General features: G+C 49.2%; 2 protein-coding genes and 1 long non-coding RNA gene across 5 annotated transcripts in view; 2 read left to right on the forward strand and 1 right to left on the reverse strand.

Annotated features, from left to right (window-relative positions):
• Window positions 1–923: 923 nt before the first annotated feature.
• LOC145653511 (uncharacterized) lies at window positions 924–2,455 on the forward strand. The gene is made up of 3 exons (XR_014119758.1): window positions 924–1,508; window positions 1,836–1,988; window positions 2,160–2,455. It is a non-coding gene; the product is annotated as an uncharacterized LOC145653511 (long non-coding RNA).
• Window positions 2,430–7,268, reverse strand: lsm14b (LSM family member 14B). Of its 2 annotated transcripts, XM_027028886.3 has the most exons (9): window positions 5,494–7,268; window positions 5,109–5,272; window positions 4,879–5,005; window positions 4,500–4,679; window positions 3,973–4,053; window positions 3,731–3,892; window positions 3,529–3,646; window positions 3,159–3,333; window positions 2,430–2,874 (listed from the first exon to the last, which is right to left on the reverse strand). In XM_027028886.3, the coding sequence occupies exons 1-8, from the start codon at window positions 5,612–5,614 to the stop codon at window positions 3,168–3,170; spliced, it is 1,119 nt and encodes a 372-aa protein (XP_026884687.2). In that variant the 5' UTR covers window positions 5,615–7,268; the 3' UTR covers window positions 2,430–2,874; window positions 3,159–3,167. The 2 variants fall into 2 exon arrangements, with proteins under 2 accessions (XP_026884687.2, XP_081563178.1); XM_081707052.1 differs by lacking the exons at window positions 2,430–2,874; window positions 3,529–3,646 and having other exon boundaries at window positions 3,166–3,333.
• The window catches only part of LOC113589300 (transcription initiation factor TFIID subunit 4-like), a 26,628-nt gene continuing 16,380 nt past the window's right edge, over window positions 7,253–17,500 (forward strand). Inside the window, exons 1-12 of one of the 2 annotated variants that reach the window (XM_035522402.2) lie at window positions 7,253–7,520; window positions 7,661–8,449; window positions 9,041–9,189; window positions 9,273–9,392; window positions 9,501–9,578; window positions 10,465–10,587; window positions 10,907–10,996; window positions 11,420–11,632; window positions 11,726–11,864; window positions 12,547–12,664; window positions 14,406–14,575; window positions 17,447–17,500. The exon at window positions 17,447–17,500 is cut by the window's right edge and continues 77 nt beyond it. In XM_035522402.2, the coding sequence (XP_035378295.2) occupies window positions 7,268–7,520; window positions 7,661–8,449; window positions 9,041–9,189; window positions 9,273–9,392; window positions 9,501–9,578; window positions 10,465–10,587; window positions 10,907–10,996; window positions 11,420–11,632; window positions 11,726–11,864; window positions 12,547–12,664; window positions 14,406–14,575; window positions 17,447–17,500 (2,296 nt within the window). In that variant the 5' untranslated portion in view covers window positions 7,253–7,267. The remainder of the gene's footprint in view (window positions 7,521–7,660; window positions 8,450–9,040; window positions 9,190–9,272; window positions 9,393–9,500; window positions 9,579–10,464; window positions 10,588–10,906; window positions 10,997–11,419; window positions 11,633–11,725; window positions 11,865–12,546; window positions 12,665–14,405; window positions 14,576–17,446) is intronic. The other variant, XM_035522403.2, reaches the window with a different exon arrangement.

Here is a 17,500-nt window from a genome sequence, read left to right on the forward strand (position 1 = left end):
TTTCACTTTTACTTCTTAAAGCAGGACAGCGGCACACGGCAGCAGGTCTGAGCCAGACGCACTGTAGAACAACCCGGTGGCGAGAGTTCGCCAGGATGAGCTACGACAGGGCTATCACCGTCTTCTCTCCGGACGCACACCTGTTCCAGGTGGATTATGCACAAGAAGCCGTCCAGAAAAGCTCCGCGGCGTTGAGTAGCGGGACCCTAACCAAGGCCCGAGCTCCGTGTGATAAAGGTCTTCCGACTCTGAAATGGGACGTGGGTTACGGGAGGCGCACGTGAGCTGCCCGGGAAGGGCGCAGGGGGTCAGCACTGCAGCCGCGTGACATTGTGGTGAACTCGTAGGTCGGGGCACGAGGCAGACACATCGTTGTCCTTGCGGTTGAGAAGAAATCCTCAGCCGTGCTCCAGGACGGTGCGCAAGATCTGCGCCCTGGATGAGAACGTTTTCATGGCGTTTGCGGGTAAACGATTTCATCCTCCTTTCATCTGGGGCTTCTCCCCGGTCATGGCGCAGCGTAGGCGTTATATGATCACTGTAGTTCTGTTGTCCACATTCATGTGGAGAACAGAACAGAACAGGAGTGCATTTCCTGATCTCCAGGACTGACCGCAGACGCAAGGGTCCTCATCAACAGGGCCAGAGTGGAGTGTCAGAGTCACAGACTGACCGTGGATGACCCCGTCACTGTAGAGTACATCACCTGCTACGTCTCTAGTCTCAAACAGGTAACAACTCCATCTTCATCAAAAACCTGAGCCAGAGTAGTGTACTCCAACCCAATCTCCTTATCTGGTGTGCGTAGCATTACACACAGAGTAACGGACGACGGCCTTTTGGGATTTCTACCCTAATTGTGGGCTTCGATGATGATGGTACTCCCAATCTCTACCAAACTGACCCATCTGGAACATACCATGCCTGGAAGGTAGGCAGGCCTGTTTATCCTTTAGCTCCCAGTTTCCTTCCAAACGTAGCTGTAGGCATTCACATTCCACCAGGCCAAAGTTTGGACAGATGTACCACACTTCCTGAAATTTTGGAAAAACAGTGAAGACAACAAAAGAATGAAATGTGTGACTGTTGTCTTCAAAAGCAGCTCTCAGAGGTGAGGCATCAGTGCACAGGGGGGTGAAGACTAAAGTTCTGAATAAAAACTATCCAATGAGGGGAAATTTCAAATGACTTTTTTTTAAAGGCTGAACTAGTTTACAATGTGCCGAGTCCCAAGAGGACGCCCCCTGCAAAAAGCCCCACTCCGTCAAGTGCCAGGTTGACTCACTATACCCTAGAGGGCATAATGCATTTAAATGCTTGTTCGTGAGGACATGTTGAAAGCTGGCAAGTCTCTGGATTTCTTTGCACTGGACTGTTCTGACAGATGAACCGGGAACGCCATCAGATCAGCAAAAGCAGTGCGAGAGTTACTGGAAAAAAGCTACAGAGAGGAAGACATGGAATCTGATGCCCTAGTGCTGAAACTGGCTGTGCGAGCCCTCTTGGAGGTACAGACACAAACATCCACACAACTTAGAAGCAGCCTCAAGCAGATTCATTTTGTAACTAGTGCAAACACAAAACTTACAACCCAAGGGAGACCAAGGTCACGCTGTACCCATTCAACCATGCTGAGAACAGAGTCTTCCATTTTACCATCTCAAGTTTGGTTTATTTGGCACATACACCGTATAACTCGTAGTGAAACTCTGCCCAAACTGAGGAAAAAGAAAACAGGGGTGCATAGAATATATATTTCTCTATATATGTACAAAAATATATTAACAATGTACATACAATATATGTATGTAATCTTGCCAATTACTCTCGCACAGCCTGGTCATTTCCCCCTACATGGCACTTCAGAGCAGTTAAGGTACAAAGCTCATATGGACTGTTCTCACTGCATGTCTAAGCAAAGTCAACACCTCAGAACCGAGCGTTAAGACTTGCATCTGGAAAAAGACCCATTTTCAGTTCCAGATAAGGTTTGTTTTGAATAAACACTTCAAAACCATCGCTTTCTGCATACTTGTGTTGAAGCTGGTCTTTGAACCCATGACAAACCGCATGAACATTCTTAGGTTGTCAGTCATGTGGTAAATTGTAGGAGCATAAACGAAGTGACAACAGCCCCGTGATGTGTGACGGTGTTGCAGGTGGGAGCCAAGAACATCGAACTCGCCACGAGGGAGAGGTGGAGTCATGAAGGTGCGTTTGCTGCCTCTACCAGTCTCCACGCCCACCCGACATTTGCATCTGCCATCAGATTTTGGAACCAGCGGAGGTAGAAGAGATCGTCTCTGCTATCAAGAGACGAGGCTGAAGGGAAGAAGGTGGGGAGGCCCCCACCCTGCCTGCCAGGAGGCCGTAGGACCAAAACATCTAGGTACATAATGCGTGGGGGGGGGGAAGAAAACGCCACCAACTTAATGAGCCATTTCACATTTTATTAACAATGGTTCTTTTTTATACAAAGTCCCCATTTATGCTTAAATCAAAAAGAAACGAAAAGGCTCTTAAATCAATGTTTGGGGATCGTATGCCAAAACCTGGCATAGTCAGTTTTAAATTCACATTCTGAAACTCCAGTAATATTTACATCAGTACAAATAAAAAAAGTGCCTTATTTGGAATTAAAGACATGATTGAGGTAACCGTGCATTTCAGTTTCTGTGCAAATCTGTTCATATTATACGTTAACCAATAGCCAACAATTAGCAATAGTGCATGAGCCAATTAGAGGGGGGCGGGGGGAGAAAAAACAAAAAAAACAAAAACCAAAACAAAACTGATTAGTTGAAAGAGCCTCAACCGGAGAGGAAAGCTGACCAGTCTGGCACCAGTCTGCCCAGTCTGCCGAGGCATCAATATCTGCAAGAGATGACACGGGATATGGTGAGGGCTTAGTTTGCCAAGTAGGCCATTGCTGGTCACCAACATGGCTGCTGGAGACATCCTTCCATCTGACCCCCGAGGAGATTTCCCCGGGCCCTCACCGAGTCGGCCATTCGGGTGTACACGGTTTCCAGGGGTTTTAAAAAAGAAACCCAGACACTGCAGAAAGTTAAAGTTCTGGGGAACACTCGCCCTAGTCACCTCTGCCCCAGACACGCCCACAGCGGTGGGGCGGGACCAGCGCCACCTGCCAAACTCACCTGCCAGTCTCACAGTCTGCCGCTACCCACTGCTGGCAGGGGGGCAAAACGCTGAACGAGCCCTCTGCCCCGTTGCCCTCGGTAACCACCCCTGAAGCCACGGCCCCGGAGGAAGCGACCCGGCACTCCAAAAGTCTCCACGTTCAGCTTGCGTTCTTCTGCCCATGTTGTGCGTCTAAGGGCAGAGAAAGGAAAGCCACCATCACTCCAGACGTACTCAGGAGCCTTCAAGTTCACGCGGGAAAAGAAGTTAAACTAAGCCAAATGGGATTCATTTATTAAAACGTGGACTGCTACTTCCGACAAGATAAACCAGTGTAGCCTGCATGCGCTACAGCAGTTGGCAGTAGTGGGACCAGAGCAAAAATACCTCGCCTTCAGCTCTGAAGAGATGTTGTCAAAGAAACTTTTTGCCTTGTTGTAAAAGCACTTGGAGCCCAGGAGCTCCTCCTCTGCTGGTCCGTCGCCAGTCTTCATCTCTTCAGTGTCTGCGTGGGGTGGCGAAACACACTGACCGCACTGCGATACTTAACATTACCGCAGCCCGGGCAGCAGAACGGCTACGTCGTTACCTTTGACATTCTGGTCGTCCCGGGGTTCCTTTGAAAGGGCGTCTTTGTTGAACTGGGCATTAGCCGTTTCAAAGTCAAAGTCTGACTCAAACTGAAGGGTGGTTGGCTTGGTGTTGCCCACGATGATCTGGCCTCGTCCACGATTCCTCGACCTGCGACTCCCTACGCGGAAAAACAAAAACAGGCGTTTGCCAGGCTGCTACGGTAAATCATTTTAAAACTCAACAGAACAGGAGGGACACCTTGTCTCCTCCGCTGCGGAGGTCTGTTCTCATCGTTGGCTTGGCTTGTTCCCTGCATGTCACTTTGAGTGGTCGATGCGTCTATAGAGAAATGAAGACCAATTAACCCTGAAGCATGGGACGTCAAACCACAGAAATAAGACATCACCCAGTAGGTGTATAAAAGGACCACCACAAGAAATGCCTCAATGCCAATTAAAAAAAACAAACCCTTTACAAATTAGTACCATGTTAAGGAGTAACTTGTTAAAAGGAACAGCAAGTCATTTTCCCCCCTACAAAGTAGCAGCAAGTTTTGAAAGTGCAGCTCATGAGATGCAAAATCCAATTGCTTTAAAAAGTCCTCAAAATAACCAGATTATGCTACACAGAACAGATCCCCCACAAACATGGCCACCTTCAAAATAGTGCAATGCAGAATCTCAAACATCCAGGCCACTAGGTGTCAGTATAGTGGCCATTTCATACCATAAAGAACCACTGAAAAAATATCTTGCGCCAATAAAAGCAAAGAAATGTGAGCTTACTCCCGAGTTCAGTGGTCCTGCGCGTCTGAGGGCTACCCCTGCTGGATCTCGGTGGTCCGACAGCCTCCCTCGCTTGCTGTGGTGGCGCAAGCAAACCTTTCTTTGGAGCAGCTCCCTCAGGGGGCACAGTCTGGACAGCCTGCTCCACCGTTGGGGCCCTTCTCAGAGACCCCTGTAGACCTGCTCTCGGCCCAGCCGGAGATCAGCCACCGTTAACACAAGAAAGGCCAAACAAGCACGTTACTCAAGGTCATGGGAGCAAGCGTGCTTGCATTCATCAACTGCACTCCAGACGTGGTGCCTGAAATCAGATGCCATCATGAAGTCTGACAGAATTCACCCATCAGAACGCATTCACTACAGAGCCATCGCGCCTTACCCAGGCCCAGAGCTGCCACGTACTGCTGGCTGAGGAGCGTGCTGGCAGCAAGCGGGTTGTAGGATGGCATCATGCTTCTGTAGGGACTATAAGCTCCCTGGGGCCCGTAGGAGCCACCCACCGAGGACTGGAAGACAACAGGAGTAGCCCCCCCAAAAAAACAAAAACAAACAGATTAGTAGGCAAAATTATGGATGAAGTGAGAAGGGAGAAAAGCCACAGAGCCATACCTGAACGATTGCAGGATCTTGCGGCAAACCATGGTGCAGCTTGGGGGGTTCACAAACAGTGATGTCTTTGATGTCACTTCCTCTGAAGATTATGTAGTCAAAAACCTCGTCCCGAGGCGGAACGGGCCTGTCGGTGGGTCTACCCTCCGTGCCGAAGGAGCGCACTAAGATAGCAACGCAACAGTCAGCGCTTTCTTCACACAGGACAGTTCAAACGTCCAGCAGCACGCCAGTAAACACACGAGACTGATCCACGCGCACACGTCGGGACCACAAAACGTAGACGTGTGCAAACACGCGCGCCCCAGGGAGGCTTTTGAATTCCACGTGCAGTGAAGCGTTTCTTCCAGCAGCTACTGCGCGGGCGTCGTTAACAGAAACCTACCTTTCGCCAAGGCCACTGTAGAGTTGTCGGTGTCAATCGTGTACAATATCCCTTCGTAGCGAATCTGGGCCTTTGAGATCAGACTTATTTTACTCCCGATGTACGGTGTGCCCGTGCTCATGGTTGAAGAGTTTACGAGCTCAAACTTCACGCGATAAGCGGCCCGTTCAAAAGCAAACCGTTCGGTAGCGCGCGCGCTGCTCTCATTTTCTCCCTCCAGCAGTGAAGGGAAGCGCACGCGCTGGGTCACTTATATGGCACAGCTCGAGCAGGTAAACCACGCCCCTTTCATTGGCACGCTTACACCTGGCGCGCATTCGCGTGGGCAAGGCCAACACCTCTCTGTGTCGGCGAACAGCAGCAACCATATACCATTACACGCTGATGCTGCGTCATGTGAATTAATATTACAGATATCATACGCTTACAGCAGTCTGCAGTAATTATGACTGCTACATAAAAGCAACAACAGATCCTTGATGTAATGGTCACGTGGGCTTGCGCACTCGCCCTAGAACAGGACAAGTCCAGAGAACAGCTGTCTTCTTAAAGCCAAATTAACCCCGAACCTAAATTTCCAACTGGCATGAATACCGTTGCAATAGGCCATTAAGCCTGACAGACCTTTATGCATTTAGGTAAGCCTCCCGGTTGTTCAACGTCATCGTAGCTTGTGCTTTCAGACCCATGGCAAACCTTTTTAAAATAGCTTCCTGGTTTCTACATGCATGCGTGTCTAACCGGCACATTAGCGTTGTGCAGTGTTCTGCAGAAACTTTGCACGGTATCCTTTCACGTAAGGAGGAGGAAATCTGACTGTTTCTGACCAGCAGTCATAACAGCCAGATGTGGCGCCACCCTCGTGAGCATCGTGTGACATGCGTGGCTGGGGTTAAGGATGTAGATGTAATCCCATGTTCAGCGTGGTACACAAGGTTTGCAAAGAACGTTTCCTATATCAGACGCACGAGCAAGGTGCTTCTGAAGTTCCAGGAGTCTTCTAGTTTAAGTCTGCAAAGGCGGATATTTAAACCACCACATTCATTCCAGGGGGTTGGAAAGGTCAGATCTGAATGCATTCGCCCTCTCCCCGAGTCAAGGCACGAGCAGCGTAATTAACAGAACCCGTGCCGTTCGGCTGTAGAAGCGCGTGACTAAGTCACATCCCAGTTCAGGTGTATTCTGCAGCAACGTGACTTCTCAGCCTTACTGCCCTGCTGGCAAACTGCCCTGCTGGCACGTCCTTTTGAAATACCACAAATCACGACTGTATTTGAGTCTTCTCTAAAATACAGATCCACATTAATCCTGAAAAACCTCTCGATCTCCGAATGTGTTTATGAGTGAGCGTGTCGGGGGGTGTGGGGTTTGAGTTTCACATTTGAAACGGAAACATATGATGGGCTATTTTTAAAAGATCCGCTTTGAAATGACAGTCTTGCTCAACTCCTTCCAGTGAACTCTGCGGAGCACAGTATCCGCGCGCACGCTCGGTCATCACCGCTCTAATTACAAACGGACAAGTGCGGAAAAACCCCGCAGCCATCTTGAACTCGGTTACAACACCGTAAAGTCAAGGACGGCGCGAGAAGCAACGCGTCCACAATAAGTTATTAACGGAACCGTGTCACGTGGCGGGTCACTCCGCTGCCGTACCGACACGCGCCCCCGTCCGACGGTACTGCCCGTCCCGTTTGTCCAACTCTTTAAATGTGGAACTGACCAATCACAACGCCCCGGGGCCCGCGTCACCGGCAACGTAGCCAATCGGCGCATGCGTCCTACGCGCGAGCGTAGCCGAGTGAAGATGGCGGCGGGCTCCGACTTGCTGGACGACGTTTTCTTCAGCGCGGACGTGGACGAGACCGTCGTGAGCGCTTTGGTCGGGTCCCTGGAGAGCGAGCTGACCGGCTCGGGTCACGGCGCCGCCCAGCCCGTGGACAAGCACGCACGCGCCCCGCTTGTGAGCGCTAATTCCGATGTCCACGAGAGCCAAACGGGACTTGCACGCGAGCTCGTCAACGCAGGTAAGCTGGTGAGCAGGTGAGCGGGCTCGCGCTGCTGGCGTTGTTTTTGTTTTCCTTCCTCCCTCCCCGTGGCGCGCTCTCGCGCGTGTAAACGAGCGCGCTAACACTTCGCGCTTTGTCGTGTGTTTCTGTCGCCCAAGGCTCGAGGACCGCAGCGGGGGTGATCCACGGCACGAGGTCGTCCCAGGGTGCAACTCCAGACCCCGCAGCAGGCTCGGGCTCGCACGCGGACCTCAGCACCGGAGCCGCCAACACGCGCCACGGACACAAAGACGCTGCGGGAGTCGCGACTTTGAATGGCAGTACCGAGCTGCTCAGGTCTCCGCGTGCATCACGCGCCAACGCGCTTTCCGAGAAGTCTTCCGCGCTCACGGCCGTCAGTAACGGAGCTGGTCCCGTGGCGGTGGCGCCCGCAGCCTCCAGCACCGTCATCCAGACCTCTCGAACGCACGCGCAGAATGCTTCTACTTCAACTGTGATCTCGGCACGGGCGTCCCGTCTGAGCACCGGACCTGCCGTTACACTCCCGAGGCCGCCTATGCAAACACCGGGTACGGTGACCGCGCCAAGCGGAAGCAGCAACTCGGTTGTGTCCGCCGGGGTGAACGTTGCACACGTGCCTGCCGCGAATACGACGGCACACCTCAGTTCCGGAGCTAACAAGGCAGACTCGCGCAAAACGAGCAATCAGACGGCGGCTCCGGCCCCTACGACAAGTGCTGTCGCGAGCACAGGTGACCCGTCTCTCGCGCAGCCCATGCAAAGCAGCCTCCAGCCTGGAACAACAAGCGCGAAAGACCCCGTGCTGCCAACCATGACACGAGCTTCCGTGCCCGCGAGCATCACGTCCAGCGCGGGCGGGATCAGGGCAGTGGCGCCGGTGTTGGCGCCGAGGCCTCCGAACGTCCAGAACGTCCAGCTCCCTCCCGGTAACGGACGCATCTCTCCACACCGGCCCGTGACTTTACCGCCGGTTTACCGGTTTGTTGTGGTTAGTGACGCGTTTACATGTACAGTATCAAAGTAAACCGCCGTTAACGGGCCGTTTCACGAGACTCCATTCTGTAGACGATATTCGGTACCTCATGTGCAGTTCCGCAGTTCCGCGGATGTAGGGGTTTGTTTCCCGTGGGGCGTTTGCAGTGTTTTGCACTTTGAGGTGAAGGTTTGCCTTATGATGCCATATGATGGTTTTCCGTTTGCTCTTTAAGAACAGGTCCCATGCAGGGAAGCGAACGTGCTTCACCAGTCTGGAATGACATCCTGTGCATAAGTTGTTTGTGCAGTCAGGTCTTTTGCTGTGCTGCATGCGCTCACGTGTGAGAGTTGGTTCTGTTTGTGAGCGAGTCTGGGCCAGTCTGGGCGAGTCCAACAGGTTTTAGCTTAACTCTGAATGGCAGTCACACCTGCAACTTTACCTTGAACTTTTATCTTAAACGGACTTAATTAGTGAGGCCCGGTATCGGTTCCAGTAAAGCAAAACAGAAGGTCTGGACGTGTGTGTGTGTGTGTGTGTGTAGGGATGGTCCTCGTACGAAGTGAGAGTGGTCAGCTGTTGATGATTCATCAGCAGACACTGGCCCAGATGCAAGCGCAGTCCCAGGGCGCCATGGCAACGAGACCTACCACACCTACCAGCACTCCACCTGTTCACATTACCTCGGTACAAGTATGTATCTCTCTCTCTCTCTCTCTCTCTCTCTCTCTCTCGCTGTGTGTGTGTTATTGCCTCATGCTGCCCTTCTGTTCCAGGTCCCTGGGACCACGATCCTCACGCGGCAGGTGACTCCCACCACCATGATCAAGCAGGGTGCTGTGGTCCCCGCGTCTGCCCAGACGCTGTCTGGTCTCCAGAGGCCTCTGCCGCTGCAGGTGATCCTCTCCTCTGCTCCGGGGCCTTCGTCCCGCTGTGTCGAAACTCCTCGGCCCGGTGACGTTGCTTACTGAGCTGTTTCACGCCGGCTCTTCTTCACCCTGCAGAACTCGATTATGGTGGGCGGCACAGCCACGCCCCCTGTTGGCGCGCCGGCCGGAGCAGCACCCACCCCGGTCTCCAAGGTGAGTGAGCGTTGCGCACCACCGTGTAGAAGTTGGGTCCGATCCTAAATCGACACACCCGGTTCTAATGTGGAAACACACAGACTTGCCGATAGTCAGGATTGGGTTTTGTTCCTTCAGCGAAATGAGTGCCTTGTCTGGCGTTTCTTCACATTTGTGGATTTGTGCGGGTCAGAGACTGTTGAGGGTTAAAACTGTGTGTGTATTGGGGGGTTGTATTTCCTCTAAGGGTGCGTACGACCCACCTGAAAGTTAACCTCATTACAGTACACTTATAGCTTTGTTGTAAATGTTATTCCTCTATAGCTCGACGACAGTAACTGACTGTATATTGGTTTGTGTTTGAGCGTACTTGGTATTTTGGACTGGCGTTCCAGTTTAACTGGTCTAGGCTTTTACGCAGGAGGACCGGCCTGACAGAACGGCGTCTGAAAGCAGTCAGGAACTGTCCTGAGATTTGACCTCTACATTCACACTTGATTATGTGCACTGGAAGTGTGCAGGTGTGGAGACTGAACACCTGTCTTTGATTGACTGGCTTGGTGTTGGGTTAGTGTTGGAGCGTAGTGCGTCTACAGGAGTACATCTAAACTCTGCCTGACTAGATCTCTCTGAGCAGGGTAGGAGCTCAACTCTGCAGGCTGGTGTTTCTCTACCAGACTGCTGTCTGAGGTGTTTGTGACTGGGTGTGATGATTGACCAACTTTTTACAGTGAAACGATGTGGTTAAAATTGAGAATGAGACGTTTGAAAGAAAAGGCGTGAAACTCTTCACACCACTGTGTCGGTATGAGTGAGAGTTGCCTGTGGAGGGACGCGAAGTGCCCTGAACGTGCCGTTTTCGACAGAAACCTCCCTCATTGCTCTCTTATGTGTGTCTTCGTAGGAAACGCTAGAAAATGTCAAGAAGTGCAAGAACTTCCTGTCCACGCTGATTAAGTTGGCGTCAAGCAGCAAGCAGTCCTCGGAGACAGCGGCCAACGTGAAGGAGCTGGTCAGGAGTCTCCTGGTACGTGTTTCCATAGCAACCTGGTGTCCATCACACCTCGGAGTGGGCCTGTGGATGTTTAAATGGCGTGGGAGTGGGAATGTTTGTTTTTAGTTCCGTTTTTTTAAAAGATGGCAGGATTAGGAATGTCTTGTAGCATAAACAGGGACCAAAGAGAACAGCAGTGTGGGGAAACCCCTCTAGAGGAGTGTAGCCTTTAACGTTGGACTTGTAGATCTGATTTGTAAAATAAGGTAACTGTATACATCTGTAAATTAAAAGCCGGCGATAGAAATATTTAATTTGCAGTAGACACACCGCCGTGCTTCTGCGCCTACAGGAGGGGAAGCTTGAGGCCGAGGACTTCACCAGCCGACTGTACCGGGAGCTGCAGTCTTCGCCCCAGCCTTACCTTGTGCCTTTTCTCAAGGTGGTGCGCACACCACACCCCACCCCACCACACCCACACACCCCCCCCCCCAGCTCTGTAACCACACCGTGACTGCAGGCGGCGCGGAATTAACCTGCTCAAGAGCCTGTAGTTTAGATCACATAACAGCAGCCGTCCTGAACTCAGTAAACGCAGACCATGAGAGTAAATAAACACTGATGAGTAGAGCACCAGGAGTGTCCGTGTGTGTGCGTGCGTGCACGTGTGCGCGTGCGTGTGGGTATCTGTGTGTGTCCGTGTTTGTGGGTCCGTGGGTCCGTATGTGTGTGTGTGTGTGTGTGTGTGTGTGTGTGTGTGTGTGTGTCCGTGTGTGTGTGTGTGTGTGCACTTTAGGCAACACTGTGTGAGCTCTTGGGTATCACTGCTTTCCTTTTACCCGTGTGTCACCTTCACACCCCCCAGAGGAGTCTTCCAGCATTGCGTCAGATGACCCCTGACTCCCTCGCCTTCATCCACCAGAGCCAGCTGCTGCAAACCCCTGCCACCTCCGGCGCGGGCGCGGCCCAGCGGGTGCCGCCCTTGTCTGCCAAGACCACGCCCACCGCGTCAAGCACCGCCCCCCCACATCAGTCTGTCATCAGCTTGTCGCAGAACACACAGAACAAGCCCAACCTGGTGAAGACGTCACGCTCACACTCTTATGTTAATATTATGTAAGCAGAGAGAGTTGTATTTAATGTGTGTGTGTGTGTGTGTGTGTCTGTGTAGATCCTACAGCAGCACCAGCAGCAGGGGGTACTGATGAGTGGGCCACAGGTCAGCCTGACCCAGACCCCCATGGTCACGCTGAGGCCGGGCCAGCCCCGTGTGTTCGCACCTCAGACCGTAGTAAAGGCGCCCCCCTCTGGTAAGTGTGGGCAGGGTGCCGTGTGGGTGGGGCGCCGCAGGGGGCAGTATGCGCGCCGCGGCCATTCGTCTGACTGCCCAGAGTTCCTCTGGCCCACCGCTGATTGGTTCTCTCTGTTTGTGCTGCGGTTCTCGTGATTTTAGTTGTCGGACGAGCGTGTAAACGTTACGCGGTGTGGTGGTCGGGGCACGTGCGTATCGCCTTTCTGACGGGTCCAGGCAGAACTTTGCAGAAGGATCGGGTCCTGATTACCTGGTCTACCATCAGACAGGGAGGACTGACGCTCCCGACACACCTCTGTCATTATACCAACCACTGTTGTCAATTGCACGATACATGGTTATATGTAAAAAACAAACAAACAAATAAAACAAACACCTGGATATTCAGGTATACTGTTGTGTAATTTGCATTATATGTTGGTCTTATGACTGCTACCTTGCTCAACTACATAACTGTACCAGATTGGTTGACAGTTGACTTGATGGTTGCACATAGAATTATTTGGCAGAGAACCGCTGCCACCTTGTGGTCATGCTTGGAAGTGACACCACACGATCGGACACAGCCCTCCCGCATATACTCTCCTGTTTATTTAAAAAAGTATTTCCTTTTATATTCTTTGTTTTTCCTTCTGCGCCCTTTAACACCCTTTAATCCCATTTTTTTTCCTTCTGCGTAGGCACCTTGCTGAAGTCCGGCTTGGCTGTGGGGACCAAGCTGTTGTCTGGACCTGAGTCTGTATCCTCAGCAGTCCAGAGGACCAAAGTAAAAGTGGCAGGCAGCAGCGGCTGCTTCAGGTCAGCGCAGATAAACCCCTCCGTCCCTTACGTGGCGTTTAAACTGATCTGGGTTCAGATTTACACACGAACGGACTGATCAAGCCACAGATACTCCAGAGCTGTTTAACTGATGCGTATAATTGACTGAGTAGTATTCATTTCATTTCGGTTTTCCCACTGTATAGCGGCAGTGGTCCCAGATTAATTAAGGTTTCTGTGGTTCTCGGTGGGGATTATTTATATGGGAGCCCACCGCACGTTAAGACCCTTTTAAAACTGCAAACTTCCCCGCTAAGTGGTTTATGTCTGAACCTGGCATGGATCTTGAAGGGGTACTTGGATTTACCACCAGCCAAAGAGTCCCAGCCCAGATTAAGATTGATCCCAGACTAAAATGCACACTGTTGAGGCTAAGCTCCGTCTGAGTTTATCCAAAGTAGCTTTTTTTGTTTTTGTTTACTGTTGTTGCCCTGTAGTCTGAGCCAGGTGTTAGCAGGATGCAAACACAGCAGCACTGGAATAGTCAGCCTGTACAGTTAACGGCTGGAAACGACGTCCGTGCGCACCAGACGCTTGTCCTCTTTCCCAGAAGCCCCTGCCTGCTGCTGATCTGGCGCACGACGCACAGACGGTTTTGTTTGTTGCACACAGAGGAAGAGGAGGGGAGAATGGGGCGAGGATTTAACACAGCGGAGGCACGGCTAGAGAGGAGAGTGAAAGGCAGGGACCAGGGAGAGAGAGGGAGAATCTCCACCTTCCCCACGCTGAATGATGCTGAAAAGCTGAACATATTGGTGGGAAAAACATGGAACCTGTAGATTTAGGGGGACAGTGTATACCAAACTGCCATAAGATCAGAGAAACCACCATAACGGGCACAGTCGCCAGTATTTAGACGGTTTGTAATCTAATGTTATCAGTATTTATTTCACAGTTCCCTTCTGGTTCAGACACAAACCTCGGGAGGTTCTACAACAATTTTTGTTGTTTGTCATTTTATTTAGTTGTTAATTTTCTATTCTCTATAAAAACAGTTAATTTGTATATTAATAATAAATCTACATAAATGGTAGTGCTTTGGCAACATGGGTATTTTATCCTGTCATGCCAAAGAAGCAATTAACTTGATCTGAATGGAGAGAAAGAGAGAAATCACACACACATACACACACACACACACACTTGTGGCCAAAATATTGGGCCAAAAACAAAATTAAATTTAATGGCCCCAACAACAAATCATTAGTCGGAAAATTAACTAGAACTAAAAGCCGCCCTCCTGAGAATGGCCCCAATGGGGGGGGGGAACATCACTTCTTGTACGTACGGATAAACTCATGAGAACATCTAAATGTTTTGATCTTAAATTCAAACCAGCACGTTTCTTACTGCTGAGAGCATTAAGGAGCATTAATGTCGTGTAGTGTTGCGTTTGGCTGTGTGTTTAGTCTTGGAGTGTGTACAGTAAGTCCCACTATACACCACCAGAACAGACCAGGAGCCCTTATGTAGGACGTTCACGTAGAATAGCAAATCCCATAAGTCTCTGTCCCATATATATCTCACACCTATCACTCAGTTTTCTTATAAATAAGGCAAAAAAAGACTAGTAAGTAAAGCGTGCTCTCTCTCTCTCGCTCTCTCTCTTCAGCCTTTTGCCATTCACATATAGGAGAATTCACACACACACACACACACGTGTATGTGAGTATATGTGTGGTACTAACATTGAGAAGTATGTATGTGTGTGCGCACGCAGGGACGATGACGACATTAACGACGTGGCGTCCATGGCTGGCGTGAACCTCTCTGAAGAGAGTGCTCGTATTCTGGCCACCAGCTCGGAGCTGGTGGGAGCAGTGACCCGCTCCTGTAAGGATGAAACCTTCCTTCACACAGGCTCACTGCAGCGCAGGGCTCTGGAGATAGGTGGGACATGCACACACTTCAACACACGCACTCACACACACATACACACACACACCTGTACAGTCACACTTCATCACACATACCTGTACGTACACACACCCACACCTGCCCAATTCATCACACACCTGTACATAGATACACACACATTTACAACATTTAGCAGACGCTCTTATCCAGAGCGACTTATAAAGTGCTTTGTCATTTCCTCACAATATACATCCTAGTACAGTGCAGTAGGTTAGAGTCCAATATACCAATGAACTAGAACACTGTAGAAGTACAGGGATCAATACTGATGCCGAGAAGTGCAACATATTTAAGATCTATCTTAAACATTGATAAGTGCTATAAACAATAAGTATTAGAGTTTGTTAAACAACATAAACAAATCCCTACAATAAGTGCTAGTTTGTTAAACAACATAAACAAAACCCTACAATAAGTGCTAGAGTTTGTTAAACAACATAAACAAATCCCTACAATAAGTACTAGAGTTTGTTAAACAACATAAACAAATCCCTACAATAAGTGCTAGAGTTTGTTAAACAACATAAACAAATCCCTACAATAAGTGCTAGAGTTTGTTTAACAACATAAACAAAACCCTACAATAAGTGCTAGAGTTTGTTAAACAACATAAACAAATCCCTACAATAAGTGCTAGTTTGTTAAACAACATAAACAAATCCCTACAATAAGTGCTAGTTTGTTAAACAACATAAACAAATCCCTACAATAAGTGCTAGAGTTTGTTAAACAACATAAACAAAACCCTACAATAAGTGCTAGAGTTTGTTTAACAACATAAACAAATCCCTACAATAAGTGCTAGAGTTTGTTAAACAACATAAACAAATCCCTACAATAAGTGCTAGTTTGTTAAACAACATAAACAAATCCCTACAATAAGTGCTAGTTTGTTAAACAACATAAACAAAACCCTACAATAAGTGCTAGAGTTTGTTTAACAACATAAACAAAACCCTACAATAAGTGCTAGAGTTTGTTAAACAACATAAACAAATCCCTACAATAAGTGCTAGTTTGTTAAACAACATAAACAAATCCCTACAATAAGTGCTAGAGTTTGTTAAACAACATAAACAAAACCCTACAATAAGTGCTAGAGTTTGTTAAACAACATAAACAAATCCCTACAATAAGTGCTAGTTCGTTAAACAACATAAACAAATCCCTACAATAAGTGCTAGTTTGTTAAACAACATAAACAAATCCCTACAATAAGTGCTAGTTTGTTAAACAACATAAACAAATCCCTACAATAAGTGCTAGAGTTTGTTAAACAACATAAACAAATCCCTACAATAAGTGCTAGAGTTCGTTAAACAACATAAACAAATCCCTACAATAAGTGCTAGTTTGTTAAACAACATAAACAAAACCCTACAATAAGTACTAATTTAGTCAGTCAATATGGGAGCAGTGTCAGTTGTCCTTTAAATATTCCACAAATAGATGAGTCAAGGGACTCTGCTGTCCAGACAGCAAGTGGGACAGAACAGAAAATAGTCTCACACACACCTGTACCTACACACACCCATCCACCCAATTCATCACACACACACCTGTATTTGAATGACACAGACCCACCTTGTTCATACATTCACTGGCCACTTCTTGGTGTGTTTAGTTAACTGTTGGCCTGCACAGTTCATCAGTCCATCTGAACACTGCAGTTTATCATGGTATGTAGTACAAACAGGGAGACCCTGGTGATCTTCTCAGATGTTCTCACATTCTGCTGTGTGGACTTGTGTGAGAGAGTGTAGCCCCTGCCAGCCTGGTGAGACCGTTCCCTTACCCACCTGCGGGTTACGACACCGATGGCACCTCGGTACCTCCACCATCTCTTTAGCTTTAGCAACTTTAAGAGACATATCGTTGTCTTTGCACCTCGTCATGGTTGCTGAGAAGGTGCACCACTGTAATGTCACCAGCAAACTTGCCAAAGTAATTTTTAGCTGTGCTGCTACACAGTCATTGGTTCAGAAATATGAACAGCGGTGGACCTAGCACGCAGCGCCAAGGGACTCCTGTGCTTGGTGTGTTGGGGCTGGAGGTGACCCGGACTGACCCAATCCGGAAGTCAAAGATCTAGTTGTAGAGTGAGGTGTTCTGGCCCAGAAGGCTTAACTATTTCTGTAAGTTGCTGTGGAATGTTGAAAGAGGAACAGATCAGTGGCAGGCGATTGCGAGAAGGTTTGTCATTGAAGAGATGTGGGACTTCCTGTGCGTGTCGGAGGCCGCGCTTCGCAGCCAGGCGCCCGAAGCTCTTCGTGACAATTGGCGTGACGCCTTCTGGTGGACACCGACGATTCCTTTGGCACAGGGAAGACCCTGGCTGTTTTTGACGCTCTCAGGAAGTCTGGCTCAGGGAGATGTCAAAGACTGCGATGCCAAATATACGGCTATTGCAACACAAACGTGGGTGTTGCTGTGGCGTTGGGATTGGCGCTTATGTGTCCGTGGATGATTGTAATTCTGTACATGCACCTGCGCCGGACAGTGAAAGATGGTATCGATGCAAAATGCTCTTCTCTTCCTGAGTTTATCAGGGGCACAAAAACCGAAGCCCTTCTCAAAACTCTTATGTTCCTCATGGTCTTAAGAGAACAAAACAGGACTTATCTTAGATTCTGAGCTAAAGGCTCATTTTGTTTATTTATTTATTCCTTCCCGCCTCCGTTACGGCTGCACAAATGAAGAGCCATAAATCAAAATTGAAGTTGTGGTGTTTTTCTGAAGTTGGAAATGTTATTTATTTCTTTTTACAAAGAGCCCTGAAATTGGGTGGAGAAAGCTACTTTAAAAACAACAAGAATTCTCTCTCTCTCTCTCTCTCCTCCACAGGTAAAAAATACGGTGTTTCGGAGCTGGGTGCTGAGGTTATCAGCTTGGTGTCTC

This window comes from Electrophorus electricus, chromosome 24, assembly GCF_041902795.1.
Source record: "Electrophorus electricus isolate QZ-2024a chromosome 24, ASM4190279v1, whole genome shotgun sequence".
Taxonomy (NCBI): Eukaryota; Metazoa; Chordata; class Actinopteri; order Gymnotiformes; family Gymnotidae; genus Electrophorus; species Electrophorus electricus.